Source organism: Thamnophis elegans, chromosome 1 (genome assembly GCF_009769535.1).
Source record: "Thamnophis elegans isolate rThaEle1 chromosome 1, rThaEle1.pri, whole genome shotgun sequence".
Taxonomy (NCBI): domain Eukaryota; kingdom Metazoa; phylum Chordata; class Lepidosauria; order Squamata; family Colubridae; genus Thamnophis; species Thamnophis elegans.
In genome coordinates this window covers 88,731,626-88,749,817 of record NC_045541.1, presented here as the reverse complement: position 1 = coordinate 88,749,817, position 18,192 = coordinate 88,731,626, and the positions used below count along the sequence as shown (strand labels likewise).

Below are 18,192 nucleotides of genomic sequence, written 5' to 3'. Positions count from 1 at the left end.
TTAAATAAGTACAGGACATTGCCAATTTTGTAGTTTCCGTCGGCTTAATATCCAGCTTGAACCCTACATAGATGCAGTCTTGAAGGCTGAGTCCCATGCGATTTAGTCCTCCACCTCTTCTTTAATAAGAGGAACAACTTTTCTTTCATTTACATTGTGTAAAAAATGAATTTTGCACAGATGGTGATACTACCCTTGCCACTCAAAGCTTATATTACTGTGGTGACCTGTCTCTTTGCAGTGATTCGTGTCCTAAAATTGTGGCAATGGCAAACATTCTGAAAATGCAGCAAAGGATTCTTTAAATTCTTTAGCCGCAGTGCATTCAGGACAAAGGATCCCTAAACTTTAAACAATAGAGAGGCAACAAGTCAAGTTCCTGCTGGGAAAGAGGGTTTGTAAATACAATTGGTATTTGCTCTGCAAAAGGGACACCTTCACCATTGCCGCTACCATCACTATCGTTCACAAAAGGAAGTGCATAAGTAAGGAATAAGCACATTTTCTCAAAGGAAACTTTACTATTCTAGATGGTGCGTGAAAAAACAGCAACATGTTTTCTCCATAAAACAGAACCATGACAACGTAAATAGGCAATTTGCTAGGTATAACACAACAAATTACTGGATTTATTGTCCACAAAGGAGGCTACAGGTGCCCAGTATTAATTTGGTTGTGCGCTTAAAAGTCAGTACACTGCTTTAATGTTCAAAATACGAGCTAAAACGCCTTCTTTTAGTCATTAGATTGGATGGTTTTAGTCTGAAACGCTACAGCCTTCTCCATCTTTGCATCCTGGGTTAACAAGCAATATGTTTAAGTTAACTTAGCTGTTCATCAACCCCAACTAGTCAGCCAGTGCAGCTCAAAAGCCAGCCACCAACAGCCATACAAGCCTGCCAGCATGCTGCCCGCAGCAGAGTCAATCCAGAAGCTCCTGACAAACAGATCACTTATAAAATGAATCTGTGGTTGACATTTTTCTTTTCCAGGACTGGGGCAAATGCCACTGATGGTATTTAGCATTTCAGACAATGAAGCCTTGCCCAAATCTGGTGCCTTCCAGAGTTTTTGGACTACAACTTTCATAATTTCTATTCCAATTAGGATTATATAACTTGTAGTGTATTGTAGTTGGAGCACATTAAGTTTGAGAAGACTGGTACACAGAGTTCACAGGCTGAAATGTGTTTCTTTTGGTCGAATTGTTACGGCATTTTTTTAGAGGAATGATTACAAAAATGATAGAAACAAAAGGGAAAAAAAACTTCACTTGAGCTGTCATTTTTCTTTCCCATTAAAAAAATATTCAGGAGCTTGCAATGCAATATTTGTATTTCTTACATGGAGAAAATGAAGCATTGTTTGCTGTTTTTGTTTGCTCTTGGGGAAACTAGGAAGAGAAAAAAAGATCGACCCTCTTCGTTAATTTTAAGTGAAGTGATATGGAGCTTCCCCAGCATATATACTCTTTAAGAAACTACCCAGCTGAAATTGTGCAGCTCAATCTTCGTTCTGTGTGCTCAAAAGCCAGTCTTACTTGTGCTCTGTGGACTTTAAGTCTGTAAGAGGAGAATCCAGGATTTCTTCTGCAAAGCCCACGTTTATCAGATCTGACAAAGACTTCCACATCTTCAAGGGTGTGCTGATTAAGCACACGGGTAACTTTTCTACTGAAGAAGCCAATGAGGCTGTTTCATGTGGCTCATATAAAAAAGTGTGGAGGCTAGAACGATTTGTCAGAGGTAAACTCTGTACTTTGCAGATAAGGATAACATCACTGGAGGCAAAGTGTGAATTTAGACACTCATCTAAAAACGTATCTTTAAAAACAATACAGGAAAACTGGTATACTGATTTAAATCTCAGCTTTTACAATATGTGCTTGAGCACATACAAAGATCTTCTTTTATTTAACCAGTGTTTTTCTCTCCCCACCCACCCATATTACAAACACTTATCTACTAATGAGATTTTAAAAGCAAAAAAAAAAAAAAAAAACAAGGACACATTTCCCTATAAAGTTGGCATGCAAACAGTGAATAGCATTCCAAGGTGTTAAAATAGTTTAATATAGATGCTACTGCAGAAATCAGAGGGAGGGAAGGAGATTAAACACAAAGAAATGTCAACAGCTACCACATGCAAGGAAACTAGGTTACAAGAATCACAGCCCCAGGCATTCCTCCAATCACCAGGGAACACAGGAAGTGAAACGCATAGCAACCACAAGCCCCAAAGCAGAAAAGCGCATACCTTCAGCTTGGAATGAAAATCACGAGATTTCCTTCTGGCAAGAACCTGAATGTGACTAGACACCTGCAGGGTAGGGGAAGGGAGGGAAACAAAGGAAAAGCCTGTAACCATGGAGATGAAAAGCCCCCTACAACTGGGCAAGCCAAACGTACCTTAATGGCAGCTTGAATTTCTCGAACTTTCTTCCTGGCTAAGACCTGTATGTGACTAGACACCTACATTGTTTGGAATTTTAAGGGGGGAAAAAAGGGAGAACAAAGGGGAAAGGGAGAGAAGAAAAATAAAAAAAAAAGAACACGAGAAATCAAATTTATGCCTGGAAAAAAGGAGGAAAGAAAGAAAAAAAAAACCCAGAAAGTTTCTTCGGGAAAGTATTTTGCATTATCAGTAAGCTTTACTATTAGGAGATTGTATTTCCCAGCCATGCACCATATTTCGTAGCACAAACATTTTACCAATGCTGGTCATCGCTGCAGTGATTTAAAGGAAGAAAAACTTTTTAGACTATTATATCTTGAGCTCTTTTCTTAAAATTGTTTTGACTACAGCCTCTGTAACTGTAATCGGATGCTATTCAAATTTGCAGATGTTCTTCAAAAGTAAACAAATTAAAATTCAATTACCAGTATATGGAATTACTAGATTATATACACACACACACATGTACACAAGCAAAATAGTAAGCAAGATTTGTATCTTCTCCCAAAACAAATAGCTCTAAATTCAACTCAGTAAATATCACAAGCACTTAAATGGCCCAACAGCACTTCAATTAAACATTTTTATAAACACATACTTATGTAGATTCTTATTGTAGTTGTTGCTATGACACTTTTTATTTTAACTTGCATCTATTACTACCATGGTAATCATTCTAATCAACTTGTCTCTAACTCAACTTCATGACATTATTTCACATTATATTGAAGAAAAAAGTTTTATTTTGGGAGAAAATACTATCCCCCCACCCCCCCCAAAAGCTCAGATAGGCACTGCCATAATGGGAAATTAAAAGTAACTACTATACCGCAAGGCTGGTTTTGCTATGAATATATATATATATTTTAATCCAATGATTTACAATACAGATGCATGAGGATTATTTGAATTCCTTCACTGCAGGTTTCCTGGTCTGATCTACAGTGTGGTATTATTAAGGCCACTATAATGTTACTACAAAGTAGAAAAGATCCAAGTAGAATTATATTAAGAATACAACTGTTTAATAATAAAATTATGCAGTAAGGATTGTCTCTTTTTTGCTCTCTCTCTTTAAAGCAGCTGCCTCACAAATCTACCTCAAGACCTGTTCATTTATAAGGAAACATAAATGTTCTATGTATTATTTTATAATACTAATTAGTTGTTGGCAATTATGTCTGATACATTATCAAGGCTACTAAATTTTAGCATTCACTCTGCACCTATAGGTTACAAATAAGTTCACTGTTTTGATGTTCAGATTTCCCGTATTTCAAGTATGTGTCAACTATTATTACATTGGACTTTGTCATTACTACAATCAAAGGCCTAGTGTTAAAAATGATCCTGTGGTGAGAATTGAAATAAAATTTTATAATTAAATTAACTCAGTGGCAATTAATATATGATTGAGGTTTTAATTTTTTATCTACACTTTATTTGTATTAGATTTGTTTTGTATTCTATTTATTCTTTACAGTTTCAGAACTGAAAAGCAAGGGATGAAAATAATCAACATCTACTTAATTTTTATTCTTTCTTATTTTATAAAAATTAAAACAATTTAAGGCTCAAGGGCCTCTTGAGCCTAATAAATAAATCGATATAGCTGGCATATGTACCAATGATTTTCTTTTCAGTGTGTAGAGGGTTCTGATTCAGTGCATACCAATTTCATGGTCAGAAATCTGTTCTAAAGGATAAAAACTGTAGACATTCCGCACTCTAAGCAGCTCTATGATCACAATTAAGAAACATTTTATATCCCGCAACTGCCTCCCCTTCCTTAAAACCATTTTTAGAAAGTTGTATTTTCATAGGAAAGAAATGGTTCAGGCAAAAGAAAATCTGCCGAACCTCAGCGATTACTGGTTTAAGGGAAAGTCACTAGAGTAGCCTTATAAAAATATATAATCAGAAATCATATTCAAGAATTTAAAGTATCCAGCATCTGTACATTGTACTGATGTCTTACATTTTCAGTGAAATGGCAAAGAGAGTTTATGTGGAGTGACAGTGACATTTTGCCTTTGTTTCAGGATCTTGGGGCAATCTCTCTTTCTTTTTAATCACAGCAAAACCTAATCAGAAATTTAGAGTGAAAAATAACGCTTGGCCTTATCTTTCAATAAATTGGAATTTGAGCATGGTTCTCCAGTCCTACTCTCAATGTTCAATCATACTCCAGCTAAGCCTATTGCACAATATAATCTTAGAACACAATAACTCATGTTATGGGCATTCAGAGGTGGGCGGGGCTCAAAATCAGGAAGTTAGTGGAAAAGGTTTCACAATCCAAGGCCTGCCCCCTTTAGGATGTGCATGAGACATTAACACATGACGTGTACCTTCCCTTTGTAGATTTTGATATATATATATATACTTTGAGCATACCCTGTGGCTATTCCTGATTGTTTAGTTTTTTTTCCTGCTGTGTATCTAACTTAAAACATTGTGTTCTACTGTTATGCATTTGAACAGTCAGGAAAAACAATGGCAACCTTTGTGGGTGCATACTAAATCCCTAGAATCTGGATTATTTGATTCTCAGATGCAAGTTAAGTGTAACCAGAAGGTCCAATTTGATTCCAAAAGCAAAATAAAAGAAACAAAGCAAAGCAAAGCAAAACAAAACAAAAAAACAAAAACAAAAAAGTCTAAGTAATAACAATAGTTACATTGTAGTAAAGAGAACAAAGAATGCTAGGTCATCTATTACCAAAAATTGTACTCTTCCATATAAAGTATTTAATTTTAATTCCTAGAATAATCTCAGCAGTGAATTGATTTCAACGACTCTGTTAAAGTCCTAATGTTTTTTTCCCTTTATTACATGATCAAGAGATAAAGCTATTTTCTTGTACACAGGTTTGAAATTCACTGTCCAGTGGTTTCAGACAGCAATAGAAAAACAAATTTAAGTTTAAAATACTAAACAACTGTTGCCAGTTTACATAAATTATAATACATAAACAATGTATTACACCATATAAATTACTTAACGTGAAAAGTTCAAATTGGTTGCTATTTTCTTCTAAGCAATTCCTTACTCTTTGATGCATGGCCTTCAAACGTCCTAAGTACAGAAACATTTTCTTTGAAAAATAAATAAATAAAAAGTTAATAAAACATACTGCGACAGACCTATGGCCTGATAACCCCACTCAGCTTTAAAGTTCTTCACTCCAAAAACTGACCTTGATATCTGTGCCTTTACTTTGATTTAGAAATATCCTAAGAGAATTCAAAAATCTTAGAATTAAAAGGAGCCATCAAGACCAACCTTCTGCTCCATGCCGGATTCCAAATTAAGCCATCCAAAGCTCAAGATTTTTTAGCTTCTGACTGAGCTCATGTGGGAAGAGGATACTCAGAATTTTTCTGTGTAATGGTGGCACTGTTGGTTTTTACCTCTTAATGCTATTCTAATATTAAGTTAGAATCAACCTTTTTGTAATTTTGATCCATTATTTTGTGTCTTGGCCTGAGATTTACAGAGAATGTGTCTGAGTCTTGAAAAGTATAATCATGCAACTACATCCTTTCAAAGTACAATTTCAGGTATAGGCAATCCACAGCTGATTAATTTTATTTTCTTCCTAGCAGCACTCTAAAATTTAGGTACATTTTAGAGACAGAAAAAGAACTGTAAACTGAGCTCACCAACTGAGATTGGTAGTCAAATGTTATAATTTGGAAATTCATTTCAAAGCTATTGATCTGTTAAACTAGGAATCACATTAGGCCATCATTAGTTTTCTCTACATATGGTTAGCTGATGTTAGAACTGAACTCTTAAAATCCTTCAGGGAAACGTGTGAAAAATACTGCAAATAAATAAAATAAAGTATTTTTACAATATTATCTTTGAATAGTCCAAAGAATTTCAGGGGATTTAAAAATGCTGCCATAAAGTAATTTTAGAGATTACAGTATATCTACTTTTAATGTAATTTGGAGCTCAGCTTTAAGAGTGACTGCAATTTAATTTCTCTCCATGGACAAAAAGATGCCAGGAAAAAAAATTAATGCAGATGACTATGAATCACTGACATTAGGCCATTCCCCACTTTGTGTTCACATACTGTAGCAATATTCCAGAAAATAGATAATTAAAAAAAGAAAAGAAACTCCTACATTACAGGTCTTCTATTCAAAGGTTATAATTAGGACATTTTGTCATCACATGAACAATGGGGATAAATTCTCACCAGCCTTCTCCCTTCCAAAGGCTAGAGATACATAGCCAGAGAAGGCACTTAGGCTACAGCAAGGTCATCTGCATCAAAAAGGCCTTTGTCTATAGAACTGTATGGGTATTTTCTTCCATATGATCCAATTACCCAGACAGATGGTAGACTCTTCACTGCATTCAATGCATTCAAGTTAGAGTTTAGATAGCCATCTGTCCAGGATGCTCTAATGTGGATTCCTACACTAGATTGGACGCAATAGCTTAAAAACCCCATTCCAACTCTGTCATTTGACAAGCTCAAATCGTGATTGCACAAATTTTGAATTCATCTGGAATCCAGGATCCATCCAAAGGATTTCTTCTAGATGTCACTGGCAAGATGGGTCATCATTGGCACTCACGTGAAGGAAATAAATGCTCTATTTGCAATTGGATATTCTTTGTCAGCCAGAGATAATTTTCTTTATGAAAATCTTGACTACTTCCAACTGATTGATTTTTTTTTGCAAATTGCTAAAAACCTGGTTGTTGCTATAGACCTTGGATAAGGATGGTGATTGAACTTCTTTGGATTTTGATATATTTTAATTATTTAATGATATGGAATTGGTCTTCTGATCAGTTTCATTTTTTTTAATTCAATATATGTTTTCTTTTTTACAATAATTTTTAAATTGTAAAATTTTAACTGTAAACTTGTAGAGTCAGGTATAAATTATTATTTTTTTAAAAAACCAAAACCTTCCTTTACTTTTTCTTTAAGTAGTATTTCAATTCTGTCACCAGTTTGCTGAGTCCTTCCATAAAAATCTGCTTAAACATATTTCTATTCCTGGAGAAAAATGCTTAATATATCAATAAAGTTCTTTAATAGATCTTATAGGAGCCTTTATACAAATTTGAGTGGCTACTTGCTAATCATGGGGTCAACTTCCTTGTTTTCATATTTTGCCCCTAGACAACTTCTTGTGGCTATTTCTATTTGAAATGTTTCACACAAAGAATTTGGCCTAGTCTACTTAAAAGCCTTACACTGAGCAGATTACAGTCTCAAAGAAAACAAGCATTTTACTGGTTATTCATGAAGTTTTGCTAATTTTGAAACATTCTCTTTCTTTTTCTCTTAAATATCATGTGAACTATTCCAATCCATCAATGTATCTTATTTTTAAATATGATTCTTCGCCTTGAGGTTTCTCAATGCTACCATCAGTTGATCCATTTGTTTGAAGCCCAAATATTTATGTAGGTCTTAAACAAATTCTAGCTAATGCACTGTGTCAAAAGGAAGAACTTAAGTTATGTGTGGTTCTGCAGAAAGCTTTTATAAGTGCTAATTCTTTTGAGATGTGAACAATAAGCTGGGAACAAGCTGGGAGTTTAAGAAAACACAGATCCATCATGCCAACTCAGCAAAGTATTTGTTCTGATATTATTAGATTAATAGTTCCAGACTGTTTTACAGGTCTATAGGAGTTTTAATCCTGCAAGTGTCCTGGGTGCCTAGGCAATTTATATGGAAGTGGTGAGTGGTGCAAACAGCACTATTTTTCAAAGCAAACCTGAGATATTGTAAGCACCATTCTGCATCTGCTGCATTCATTCATTCATTGACACACATTTTCTATCCTGCAATATTGTCTTACCTGCTTCCTGGTCCGTGTCTTCCCCGTCCTAAGTTTGATGTATCTGGCTATCAGTTCATTCCTACCTGAAATGAATATGAATTTACAATGAAGGCTAAAAGTAACAATTCATCGTGAATAATATACACATTGAAAGATAACTTAAAATAGATGCAATGAAAAGATGGTTCAGGGATATTTTGGGGGAGAAAAAGGTACCAGCAAACTTTTTTTTTTTTTGCATAATGGGGTTTCCCCATTTTTAAATCTCTTTTGCTATTTGTAGATGGGAGAATTCAATAAGCGAATACATAGGTATCATTGGATTCCCTCCCCCCCTTGGTTTTGTCCAAAAATTGTATTTCAGCTAAAACAGTTCTGGCATATAGCAAATTATTTTAATTTTAAACTATACAGATAGCTTTTGTTTAATGACCATTCACTCAGCAACCATTTACACTTACAATAGGACTGAATGAGTGATAGTTCTGACTGGTCCTCAGAGTTCTGACTGGTGGACTGCCTCCGTGGTCATGTGATTGTAATCCAAGCCCTAGGTGCCCAGTTCATGATTACAGTATTGAGCGAGTAGTAGTCACACAAATTTTTACATTACATTCCAGTTTCCCACAAGCAAAGTTAACAGGGAAGTCACAAACACATGAGGTCCTCACTTAACAACTCGTGTGGTCTGTGTTTAACCATGGCAACTGGGCTTACCAGAATTGCCGTTACTAAGAGACATGATCACCTGACATGACACAACACCTAGCAATAGCAACTCTGTTCCCAATTGACATTGGAAACTGAGGACTACCTGTATTAAAAAGAGAGAACAATGGCAGACAAAAAGCTGAAAAAAATGCAGAAGAAAGCTGTTACAAAGGGGAGCAAAATTCTACCATTAAACAATGTGATTATTAAAATATAAGCATATATAACTCTTTATGTATTTCCATGCCTTTGAGTCAGTGTCAACTCCTGGCAATTGTCTGGACATTTTTTTTTACAAGATTTTTGCCTCCTTTCTAGGCCTGAGAAAGTGACTGGCCTAAGGTCACCCAGATGGCTTTGGGTCCAATGTGGGATTAGAGCCCAGGGCCTCCTGCGTTCAAGCCTTATACTTTAACCACTACAGCAAACTGGCTCTCTACATTTAAATTTAGCTTGCAATTAATATTAAATCACATTTTTGGCTTGCCTGTGACCACCTGTTCTAGGATGTCCCTAGGCACTAAAGAAGTTACATATTCTACTAACTGCAAAGGGATAGATATTATATCAATAAAATAATTCTGAAAACACTTGACTCCAATCAAGATTAGCAGGAAATGTAACTGCAAGACTTACGTTTTACTGCAAATTCAATTATCCACAGTAAATAAAGTTAACAGGGAAGCAAATAGCAAACTCCCAGGCCACCACATTGGTTTAACTTCACTTCTTTATCTTTCCATCATAAGGGTGTTTTATTATACACAGGAAGTCTTTGACCTACAGCCATTCATTTAGCAACCATTACAACAATAAAAAACAAACAATCAGTATTCACACTTAAAACTGTCACACTTACAACTGTCATGATCATGTATCAAAATTCAGACCCTTGGAAACTGGCATGTGTCCCAAGGTCATGTGACCACCATTTGCTGCCTTCCCAGCAAAATTAATGGGAGAAAATGAGATTCATTTAATGACCTCAGTGATTCACTTAACAACCCTGGCAGAAAAAAGCAATCAAATTGGAAGCAACTCACTTAACAACTGCCTTGATTAGCAACTGAGAGTCTGTTTCTGATCATGATCATAAATTGAGCACTACCTGTAGAGGCAATTATCTCTATAAAGAAGCCCGTCTTCCCAGCTGTGCCCAATCCAATGTTTCTTAAATTTCTTCCTCTCAAGGGCCCTGCCCTCTTGTAAAAATTATGAAAGACAAGAATTTCTATTTTCATATGTTCCAGCATTATAAAAGACTCCAATTCATTTTTGGGGGCACATATTTTTGGCGTCTTATTCATAATTAGTGTTTTTCTTTTCACAGTTGCTTTCTATTCATAAAGTTGATATTCTTAAATCTTATTTTCAATTAAATCAAGCGACTGTTATTGCCCTTCCAAGTGAGCTTTTATCCCTTGCAATTTTAATTTTTAAACAGAATGGATTTTCATCAGAATTCTTTTGAAATGCTTTGGGAGCATGACAGGGCAGCACAATTTTATCTTCCAATCCTAACTCCAGCTGTTGTTGTTTTGCTGATTTTTCAGTGCATGTTCCAGTATGTTTGGACCCATGGTGTTTAAGAGATGCTTCTCAGTAGCATCATTTGAAAAGTTATTTTAAGATAAGCGCTAAGATTAGAGTACAGCATTCAAAAATTTCAGCATCTCAGTCAAAGAGGGCCGAGCTGTGTAGCATCCCAGAAGAATGGGGGGGAACCTCTCCTTCTATGTGCATATATTGAGTTGCCATGATGAGAGAGGAAGACATTTAAAATCCAAATTAGCAAAAAAATAAAAGAAAGAAAGAAAGAAAGAAAGAAAGAAAGAAAGAAAGAAATCACTGTAGGCAGGTCAACAACAGTTCATATAGTTTCCTCTGCTAGCTGAGAGACTTGCCATTTAAAATCCATGAACAAAATTTATTTTACGCCTTCACAAAAATAGTACAGCATAGGCAGGTGTTAAGTCATCCCTACAGTGAGTTTTGAAAGTCGTCCCCTTTCTGAGCCTTACGGAAAAGCAGGGACTAAAAGCCTGCGAGATTGGGCAGCCCTTCTTCAGCACAGGCTGTGTTTTGTTCAGACAAGCTTACGGCAGAAGGTCATGTGACACGGGCCAAATAAACAGCATCTGGGGATTTTCAATTACAGACCTTCACCCAGCATGCCTGCACTGTAATCTCTACCAGATGAGGCTCAGGCCTCACTATTTTCAATAATTCACACACTGTGTACACATAACATGACAATAAGGGCATTCATGCAATCGCCTGATTCGCACATCAAAGCTCCCAAATGGCCAGCTGTAAGCATGCTTACTGTTGAATAATTCATTCTTTTCACAGGCTTGAAAAAATGCTCAGCAGGACTTGGCAAGCTTGCCTTCTTTCCTGTGCGGTATGCTAAACTCACATTTTGAAAGAGGTACAACCCCACTCTTTTTTTATTATTTTAAAAAAAGAGGAAGAAGAAGAAGAAAAAAGGAACTGGATATTCAAAACTTTCATACGCAATTGCAAATGGTTGTCTGTATATATTGTGAGCTACAGTTTCAACTAACAACAATAGTAATAAGAGAAAGAAAGCAGATACAAAGCAACATTGTTTTCTGAGGCAGGTGTTTAATTTATATTTTCTTTTTTAAAAAAGAAACTTTTTCCTGAAGGATTTTTCTCCTGTATAAATGAACGTGCACCAAAAAAATAAATAAAAAGAAAACAGATCTTGCATTTCCTGGAGCCAAACAATTTTCACGCTTGAGAAAATTAATTTTGATAGATCCATTTATTTTGTTCTATAGCTCTACCTTTAAATAAAAGCCTTCATTATCCAGGAAGGCAATCACCAAACCATTCCCTTGAAGCCAACCTTCAAAAACGACTAGATTGATCATTTCATTTGCCTTCTTTGTGCTTTATTAGAAGACTTTTACAGGCTTTAAAAAAAATATTGTGCAGCTATAATTTTAATTGCCAGAACAGCATCCTTAAAACAGCCTTTATCATTAATGTTTACTGAATTATGGTAACTGTTTCCCTGAGCTACCAAAGCAGGCAATCCTTTGCTTCATTATATCAAGTTTTCTTATCTGTCAATCAACCCTAAAACCAGCAGGATCAGCTAGTCTTGACCTCCCCTCATAGCAAACACATGCTGCTTACCAGCTGTGGGCTGTGTATTTTTACACCCTTTTCCCTATCCTTCGAGTGGTTTCCTCTTAATCACAATAATCCCAAAAGTGCTAAAACATATCAATCGTCTTCTAAACCCAGCCTACAAAAGGCAAATGGGCTTGTCCAGCCACAGCTGATGCTTCATTCAACTGCAAATCGGATTTAGCAGCTACAAGAGATTTAGCATACCTGGAGAAATATTGAGGGTCGCTCTTGCACAGTTAAATTAGCTATATATCCTTCTGCTATACTGTTTGGTGTTTGGGGGGATGTTGCATTTTAATTTTTATTTGCATTCCTTAGTTGAACTCGAAGGAAGCAGGTTTCTTCAGCTGACTGCAGTTCTGCAGGTCGGCTGTTCAAATCTCACCGGCTCAAGGTTGACTCAGCCTTCCATCCTTCCGAGGTGGGTAAAATGAGGACCCGGATTGTTGTTGGGGGCAATATGCTGACTCTGTAAACCGCTTAGAGAGGGCTGAAAGCCCTATGAAGCGGTATATAAGTCTAACTGCTATTGCTATTGCTATTCTTTTATCACTACTGGTCTGATAATCAAATATATGTTTAATAAATTACAGTCAGGTTTTTCATTGTGATAGCACTCATAAAAAGGCACGAAATGCCAGCATGTTTTTCCTGTCAATAATAACTATAGTGGATTTGTTTATATTATATCAGAATGTCTTCCTTTACTGTGCACTTAAGTCATGAAAATTTACTAGTTACTATATGAAAGGTTATTTAATAGGATACCATGTGAGCTGATGCAAATGATATGTATCTCACTGCCCATGTTGAAAACCATAATAGTATTTGGAATAAAAGCCATATTAATCAAACAGTTTCTGAAACTAGGAGTGCCAGCCATCCCTTGGCTTTATCACTTGTTGTGCTCTACCTCTCAAGACAAAATTGCTTGAAAAATATAAATAAAGGAACTTATCACAGAACAGATTTAGAACTCATTGATTCCCAAATTCATGGTGTTTGGCCAACAATGTCATTCATCATGATTTTATCATTTGAGAAACTTTGTTCTCACTGCAAGGCAACCTAGGGCTCGATATATTTAATCCTAATCCTAATCATTGGCAGTATCCACTCTTTTGGGATGTGGGTGCGTTGAATTAAACTTCTGCAAACCTGTATTTCAATTTAATCTCTCCACTCTAGGAATAAGATATAGAATTGTGGTTTAGGGACATCTCAGCTTCTATATTCACTGATTTAGATTTTCAACACTTGGAATAGTATTTGTTTTTAAATTTAAATTAATCAAATGCATCCAACATATACATACCTACATATACCTATCTATTCAGTGATTTCTCGCAAGAAAAATACATTTATATGCTAAACAATGCTAACAATCTGCAAACAGCAAATTGGCACCCATCTGTGCCTAGAAAACATTCTCTAGGTGTGTTTCTGTGTATATGTGGCTTATATTTCATTTTAGAAAGATCACAGCTACCATTTTTACTACTATGATAACTACTAAAATACAAATCATTTAATGAGCTCTATTTTACTTTTGATATTTTTTTTTAATACAGAACATTAACTTATTTTAAGCAAGTTCTCTCCTTTCAAGAATTAGGAGAAAAAAACTCCACTTTGGACAGAAAAGCCTTAAAAATGGATACAATAGACTTGAGTCTTGTCTGTCATGCATGATGGATGAGTTAAGGGGATTAAAATAAGTATTTGCATCAGAATAGCTAAAAATTAGCAAAACACATTTTCATAGTAGGTGGGTTCAGTTTTAATTATTCAGCAAGGAAAAAAACAGAGGCCTTTCTTTATGAGGAATTATGATTATCCAATCGTTTTCAGTTATAAAAGTTTTCTTTTCTAAATCAGTCTTTCCTACTCTGTTCCTCTCCAGATGTCCTGCATTCCAATTCCCATAGTGACACTGGCCAAGAAAAGTTGCATGGGAGTTCAATACATCTGGAAAGCAAGATATTTGGGAAGTTTGTTCAATTATTTTGTTATCTCTCGTAATTAGGTATTAAAAGGAATAAGTGATTATCATACAAATGATAATCTAGAAAATGAACAAATTTATTTCAATTGCACCATGGCATAAAGAAAATGCTATGAACATAGTATTTTGAAACGGTGTCATTAGACGGGTGTTTGCTCCTGAGAAAAGTGAAATATGTACCGGATGTACATACACAAGTTCATCTGTCACACTGTTTAGAACTCAATATCTTCTTGGAGAATAAATTCAATAATTGCAAACCAGATTCAATAAACCACAAACAGATGAACATATATTCTTATAGATTACTGTAACTCTGTGGTTAAGAATTACAATTAGCACATCATTGCACACAATGATAAGCCTACAGATATTATGCTAAACCAATCACACCATTTTTACATGAAAACATCTATACCAACTATTTTTTTCTTCAATTTTGTCCAATTTTGAGACTGCCTGTACTAGTCCCTGCATTGCCACTTTTGTAGGGCTGAGGGAGAGTTACTGGCCCAAGGTCAATGAGTTCCTTTTGTGCCTGAGGTGGACTAGAACTCACATTTTCTCAGTTATTAGCTTGACGTGGAAGTGGAAGGTATGTTATCAGTGAAGAGTATTTTTGTTCCCAAATTCTAACTTTGTTTTCTATAAAAACAAAAGCTTTAAAAAGAGTATCTTGTTCTGCCAGAAATATTGCTTAGGCAAATATATATGAAATATATGATTAGAACAGGGGTGTCAAATCCGATCGCATTGCAGGCTGTGACATATCTGGATTGTTTTTGCCTTTGCAGGGCTGGGGTGGGTGTGGCCCTTGCAGGCCATATTTGGCCCACAGGCTGTGTGTTTTACACCCCTGGTTTAGAATGAAGACATTTGGGTGTTTTTGCTCTATACAAAGAATTTGGAGAAATGTGAGTGACAATACAATTTTTAAAAAAAAAATAGGCCATAAAAATTTCAGAAACATTACTGTGGATAACAAGATAACTTTGATCTCTGAAACTGAAAAGAGACATTTTTGATTTCCACTTGGAAACCTGACACTAATAGGTCTTGGCATGAGGGTTCAATACTCATGATGGCTACAGAGTCAAGAAGGGTGAATTAAAGAGATTTTTTTCACTTGTACATACTCAACTGAAACAGCAACTAAAAAATACACATTGCTTTAGTTTTCAGAGAGATAGCTGAATTATGAACAGTGCACCCATGCCATGAAGGGTTTTAAAGGTGATTACCAACACCTTGAATTACACCCAAAAGCAAAATGGCAGCTAATACAGCTTGCAGAGCACTGGTACTACATGGGACACACTTGGGACCCCAAAAAGCACCTGTGTCTCAGTGGTGGGTTTTAGGCGGTACACCATGGTACAGGCGTACCGGAACCTGCCTGGAGCACTGGGTACCATTTTGGTACAGTGCTCTGGAGGGCCCACCAGCCCTCGCTCCTTACCTGTCTTTTAAGTCTTCTGCGCTTCTGCGCATGCACATGGCACATACAGTGCCTGCACGATGCTCCTCTGAGCAGCTGGAGTGTTGTGGAGGCTCGCGGAGCCGTCACTGGACAGAACATGTGGACGACACCGGGTCCGTTCCAACCATACCGGTTGGAACGGGATCTGGAATCCACCATTGCTATGTCTGTTGCACTCTGCACTCACTGTAGCCTACAAATGCTCTTCAAGGGAAACCTCACATTGAACGTGTTGCAACAGTCCATCCATGAGATGACTAAGGATAGAATGACTCAGTGTAAGGACTCCTGATCCAGGTCAGGCTACAACTGGCACACAACCTGAAGTTGTGATGACAGTGCAAAAGGTTAGCCATGACTGCACCTGCTCTTCTATTTACAGCTACATTTGCAAACTTTATAGTTTTCTTTGAGACTTTCTGCCCGAATGTACAGAAACCATAGACAGGCAGCCTGAGAATGCATATTTGGTTTCCTTCCATTGAGTTCACATGATCCAGGCCCAATTTTCAAACAGTAAGTCTATAAAAATTATGTTGATGTATATGGATGAAATCTAAAACACACAAGAGAACACAGGAAAAGGTAGAAAAAAGAGAATGCTCAGTTTTGCTTCTGCTTAGTCCCTTTGACTCTTTATGACCAAATGGAAAATAGTTCCTTAGACTGTCGGTCAGGCCACTTCTTTATGTTTTTTTGTAAACTCGTGCTTGTGAAATCAGTATCTTGGCTCTTCTGCTCGCCTGTTTTTCTATTGCTGTTCTCACATTAATATTAACAAGCAATGTGACATCACATCTATGGCCAGGGCATTCTTGGTAACTCTCTCTCCAGATTGCCAGATTAACTATGAATGTATAAAATATCACATTATGTTTATATCTCAACATAATGTGATATCATAGTATTAGCTTGGTGTGCAAATCCATATTTTTGTATTTGGGGGCAGGGAGGCAATTTATGAAAGTAGAATAAGAAGCAATGAATGGAAATTTATGAGCAACCAGGGGTGGTGGGGAGGAGTCCAATAACACTAGTGCTCTCTCAAGAACTTTCTTGAAGGCATTGAATGAGCAGTCAAGAGTAATGCTACTCTATATATGGTGTATCTCTCTTCCACTTGCATTCTCTTCAACATAGCTCTCAAAGCCTTGGCTTTAGCTTCAAATCTTGACAAGAACTGATATTTTAAGATGACCAAAAAATTATATTTCAATGATTTAGAAAAACTCTGTGATGATGATGAGACCAAAGCTTGTAAAAGGATCAAGAATAGACCATGGAATGCCGATAGCAATCACGTTTGCTAAAGCTACTGTAGGAGCTAATTTGGAATGAAATGCAAACTTTTAGGCAGACATTTACACATACATTTGTTGATCCAGTTGTATAGTTCTTTTCATCTTTACTTTTATTAAAAGTTTTGTTGTTGTTTCTATAATGTTCTAAGACACAATTCTCAAAGGTGTTCACTTCACAGAACTGAATAACTGTTGCAACATGCAAGCTTGCTCACATGTTTTAAATTTAACAAGTTTATCAACAGAAACAATGCAGTCAAAATTGAAATAATATTTTGCTCATTTTATCTTTTCAAAAAAAGGAAATAGATGGCCTTCTCTGTAACCTCAAAAGTGAAAGAGTTTCTATCTAGATCAGTCTAAGTAGAAAAGTGTATGGACAACATGGAAAACCCTAAATTCTTGTCATCCTTTTCATGAATACAAATATATATTCAAGATGAAAGTTACCATGAAAATGTTTTTAACCAAGTGATATTGGAAGCTGCCTTAAACAGAGCTAGCATATAGTTCCATTTTGCAAAGTATTTACTGCACCAATGGAAGAGACTACTGTATCAACAGTGCAGATTGGAGTTCTTCTTCTTCTTCTTCTTCTTCTTCTTCTTCTTCTTCTTCTTCTTCTTCATCATCATCTTCTTCTTCTTCATCATCATCATCATCATCGTCGTCGTTGTCACTGTCTATCCACTACAGGATGAAGGGCTCTTTTCCATGTTTACAACCAATATGGTCCTGAGCTTTCTTTTGCCAATTGGGCCCAAAATATTTGCCGATGTAGTCGATTCATCTTGATTTACCATATTTTTCAGAGAATAAGATGCATCCCCCCCCCCCCAAAAAAAGAGGGTGGAAATGTTAGTGCATCTTATACACTGAATACAGCCATTTTTGGCCTCTGGAAACTCCGCCCTGCGCATCCCGTTTCTCTTGAGGGATGATCCACATGCAGTTCCCGCTGGCCTGGAGGAAGGAAAGAGGACCAATTTGCTCTCCATGAAGGCTTTTCTCAGGAGCCAAAGCCTTTGAATCAAGCTTGATTGTACCCGATTCCAGTTTTTTAACTTTCCAATCTAGGATCCTGAGAAAAGCCTTTGTGGAGAGCAGATCGGTCCTCTTTCCTCCCCCCCCAAAATCTGCCTGGATCTGCCATGCAGTAAAGAGATACGGTAGCTGGGGACAATAGCAGCAATAGCAATAAGCACTGCATGACAGATATGGGCGGATTGGGGGGGGGGTGGAGAAAGGAA

At 36.5% G+C, this 18,192-nt stretch overlaps 1 protein-coding gene across 10 annotated transcripts in view; it reads right to left on the bottom strand.

Annotated features, from left to right (window-relative positions):
- TEAD1 (TEA domain transcription factor 1) overlaps positions 1–18,192 on the bottom strand; it is a 224,421-nt gene that overhangs the window by 60,427 nt on the left and 145,802 nt on the right. For 5 of the 10 annotated variants that reach the window (XM_032223579.1, XM_032223564.1, XM_032223596.1 and 2 more), the window contains 3 exons: positions 8,299–8,363; positions 2,409–2,471; positions 2,257–2,319 (listed from right to left, as the gene is read on the bottom strand). In XM_032223579.1, the coding sequence (XP_032079470.1) occupies positions 2,257–2,319; positions 2,409–2,471; positions 8,299–8,363 (191 nt within the window). The remainder of the gene's footprint in view (positions 1–2,256; positions 2,320–2,408; positions 2,472–8,298; positions 8,364–18,192) is intronic. The other 5 variants (XM_032223615.1, XM_032223622.1, XM_032223606.1 and 2 more) reach the window with 3 other exon arrangements.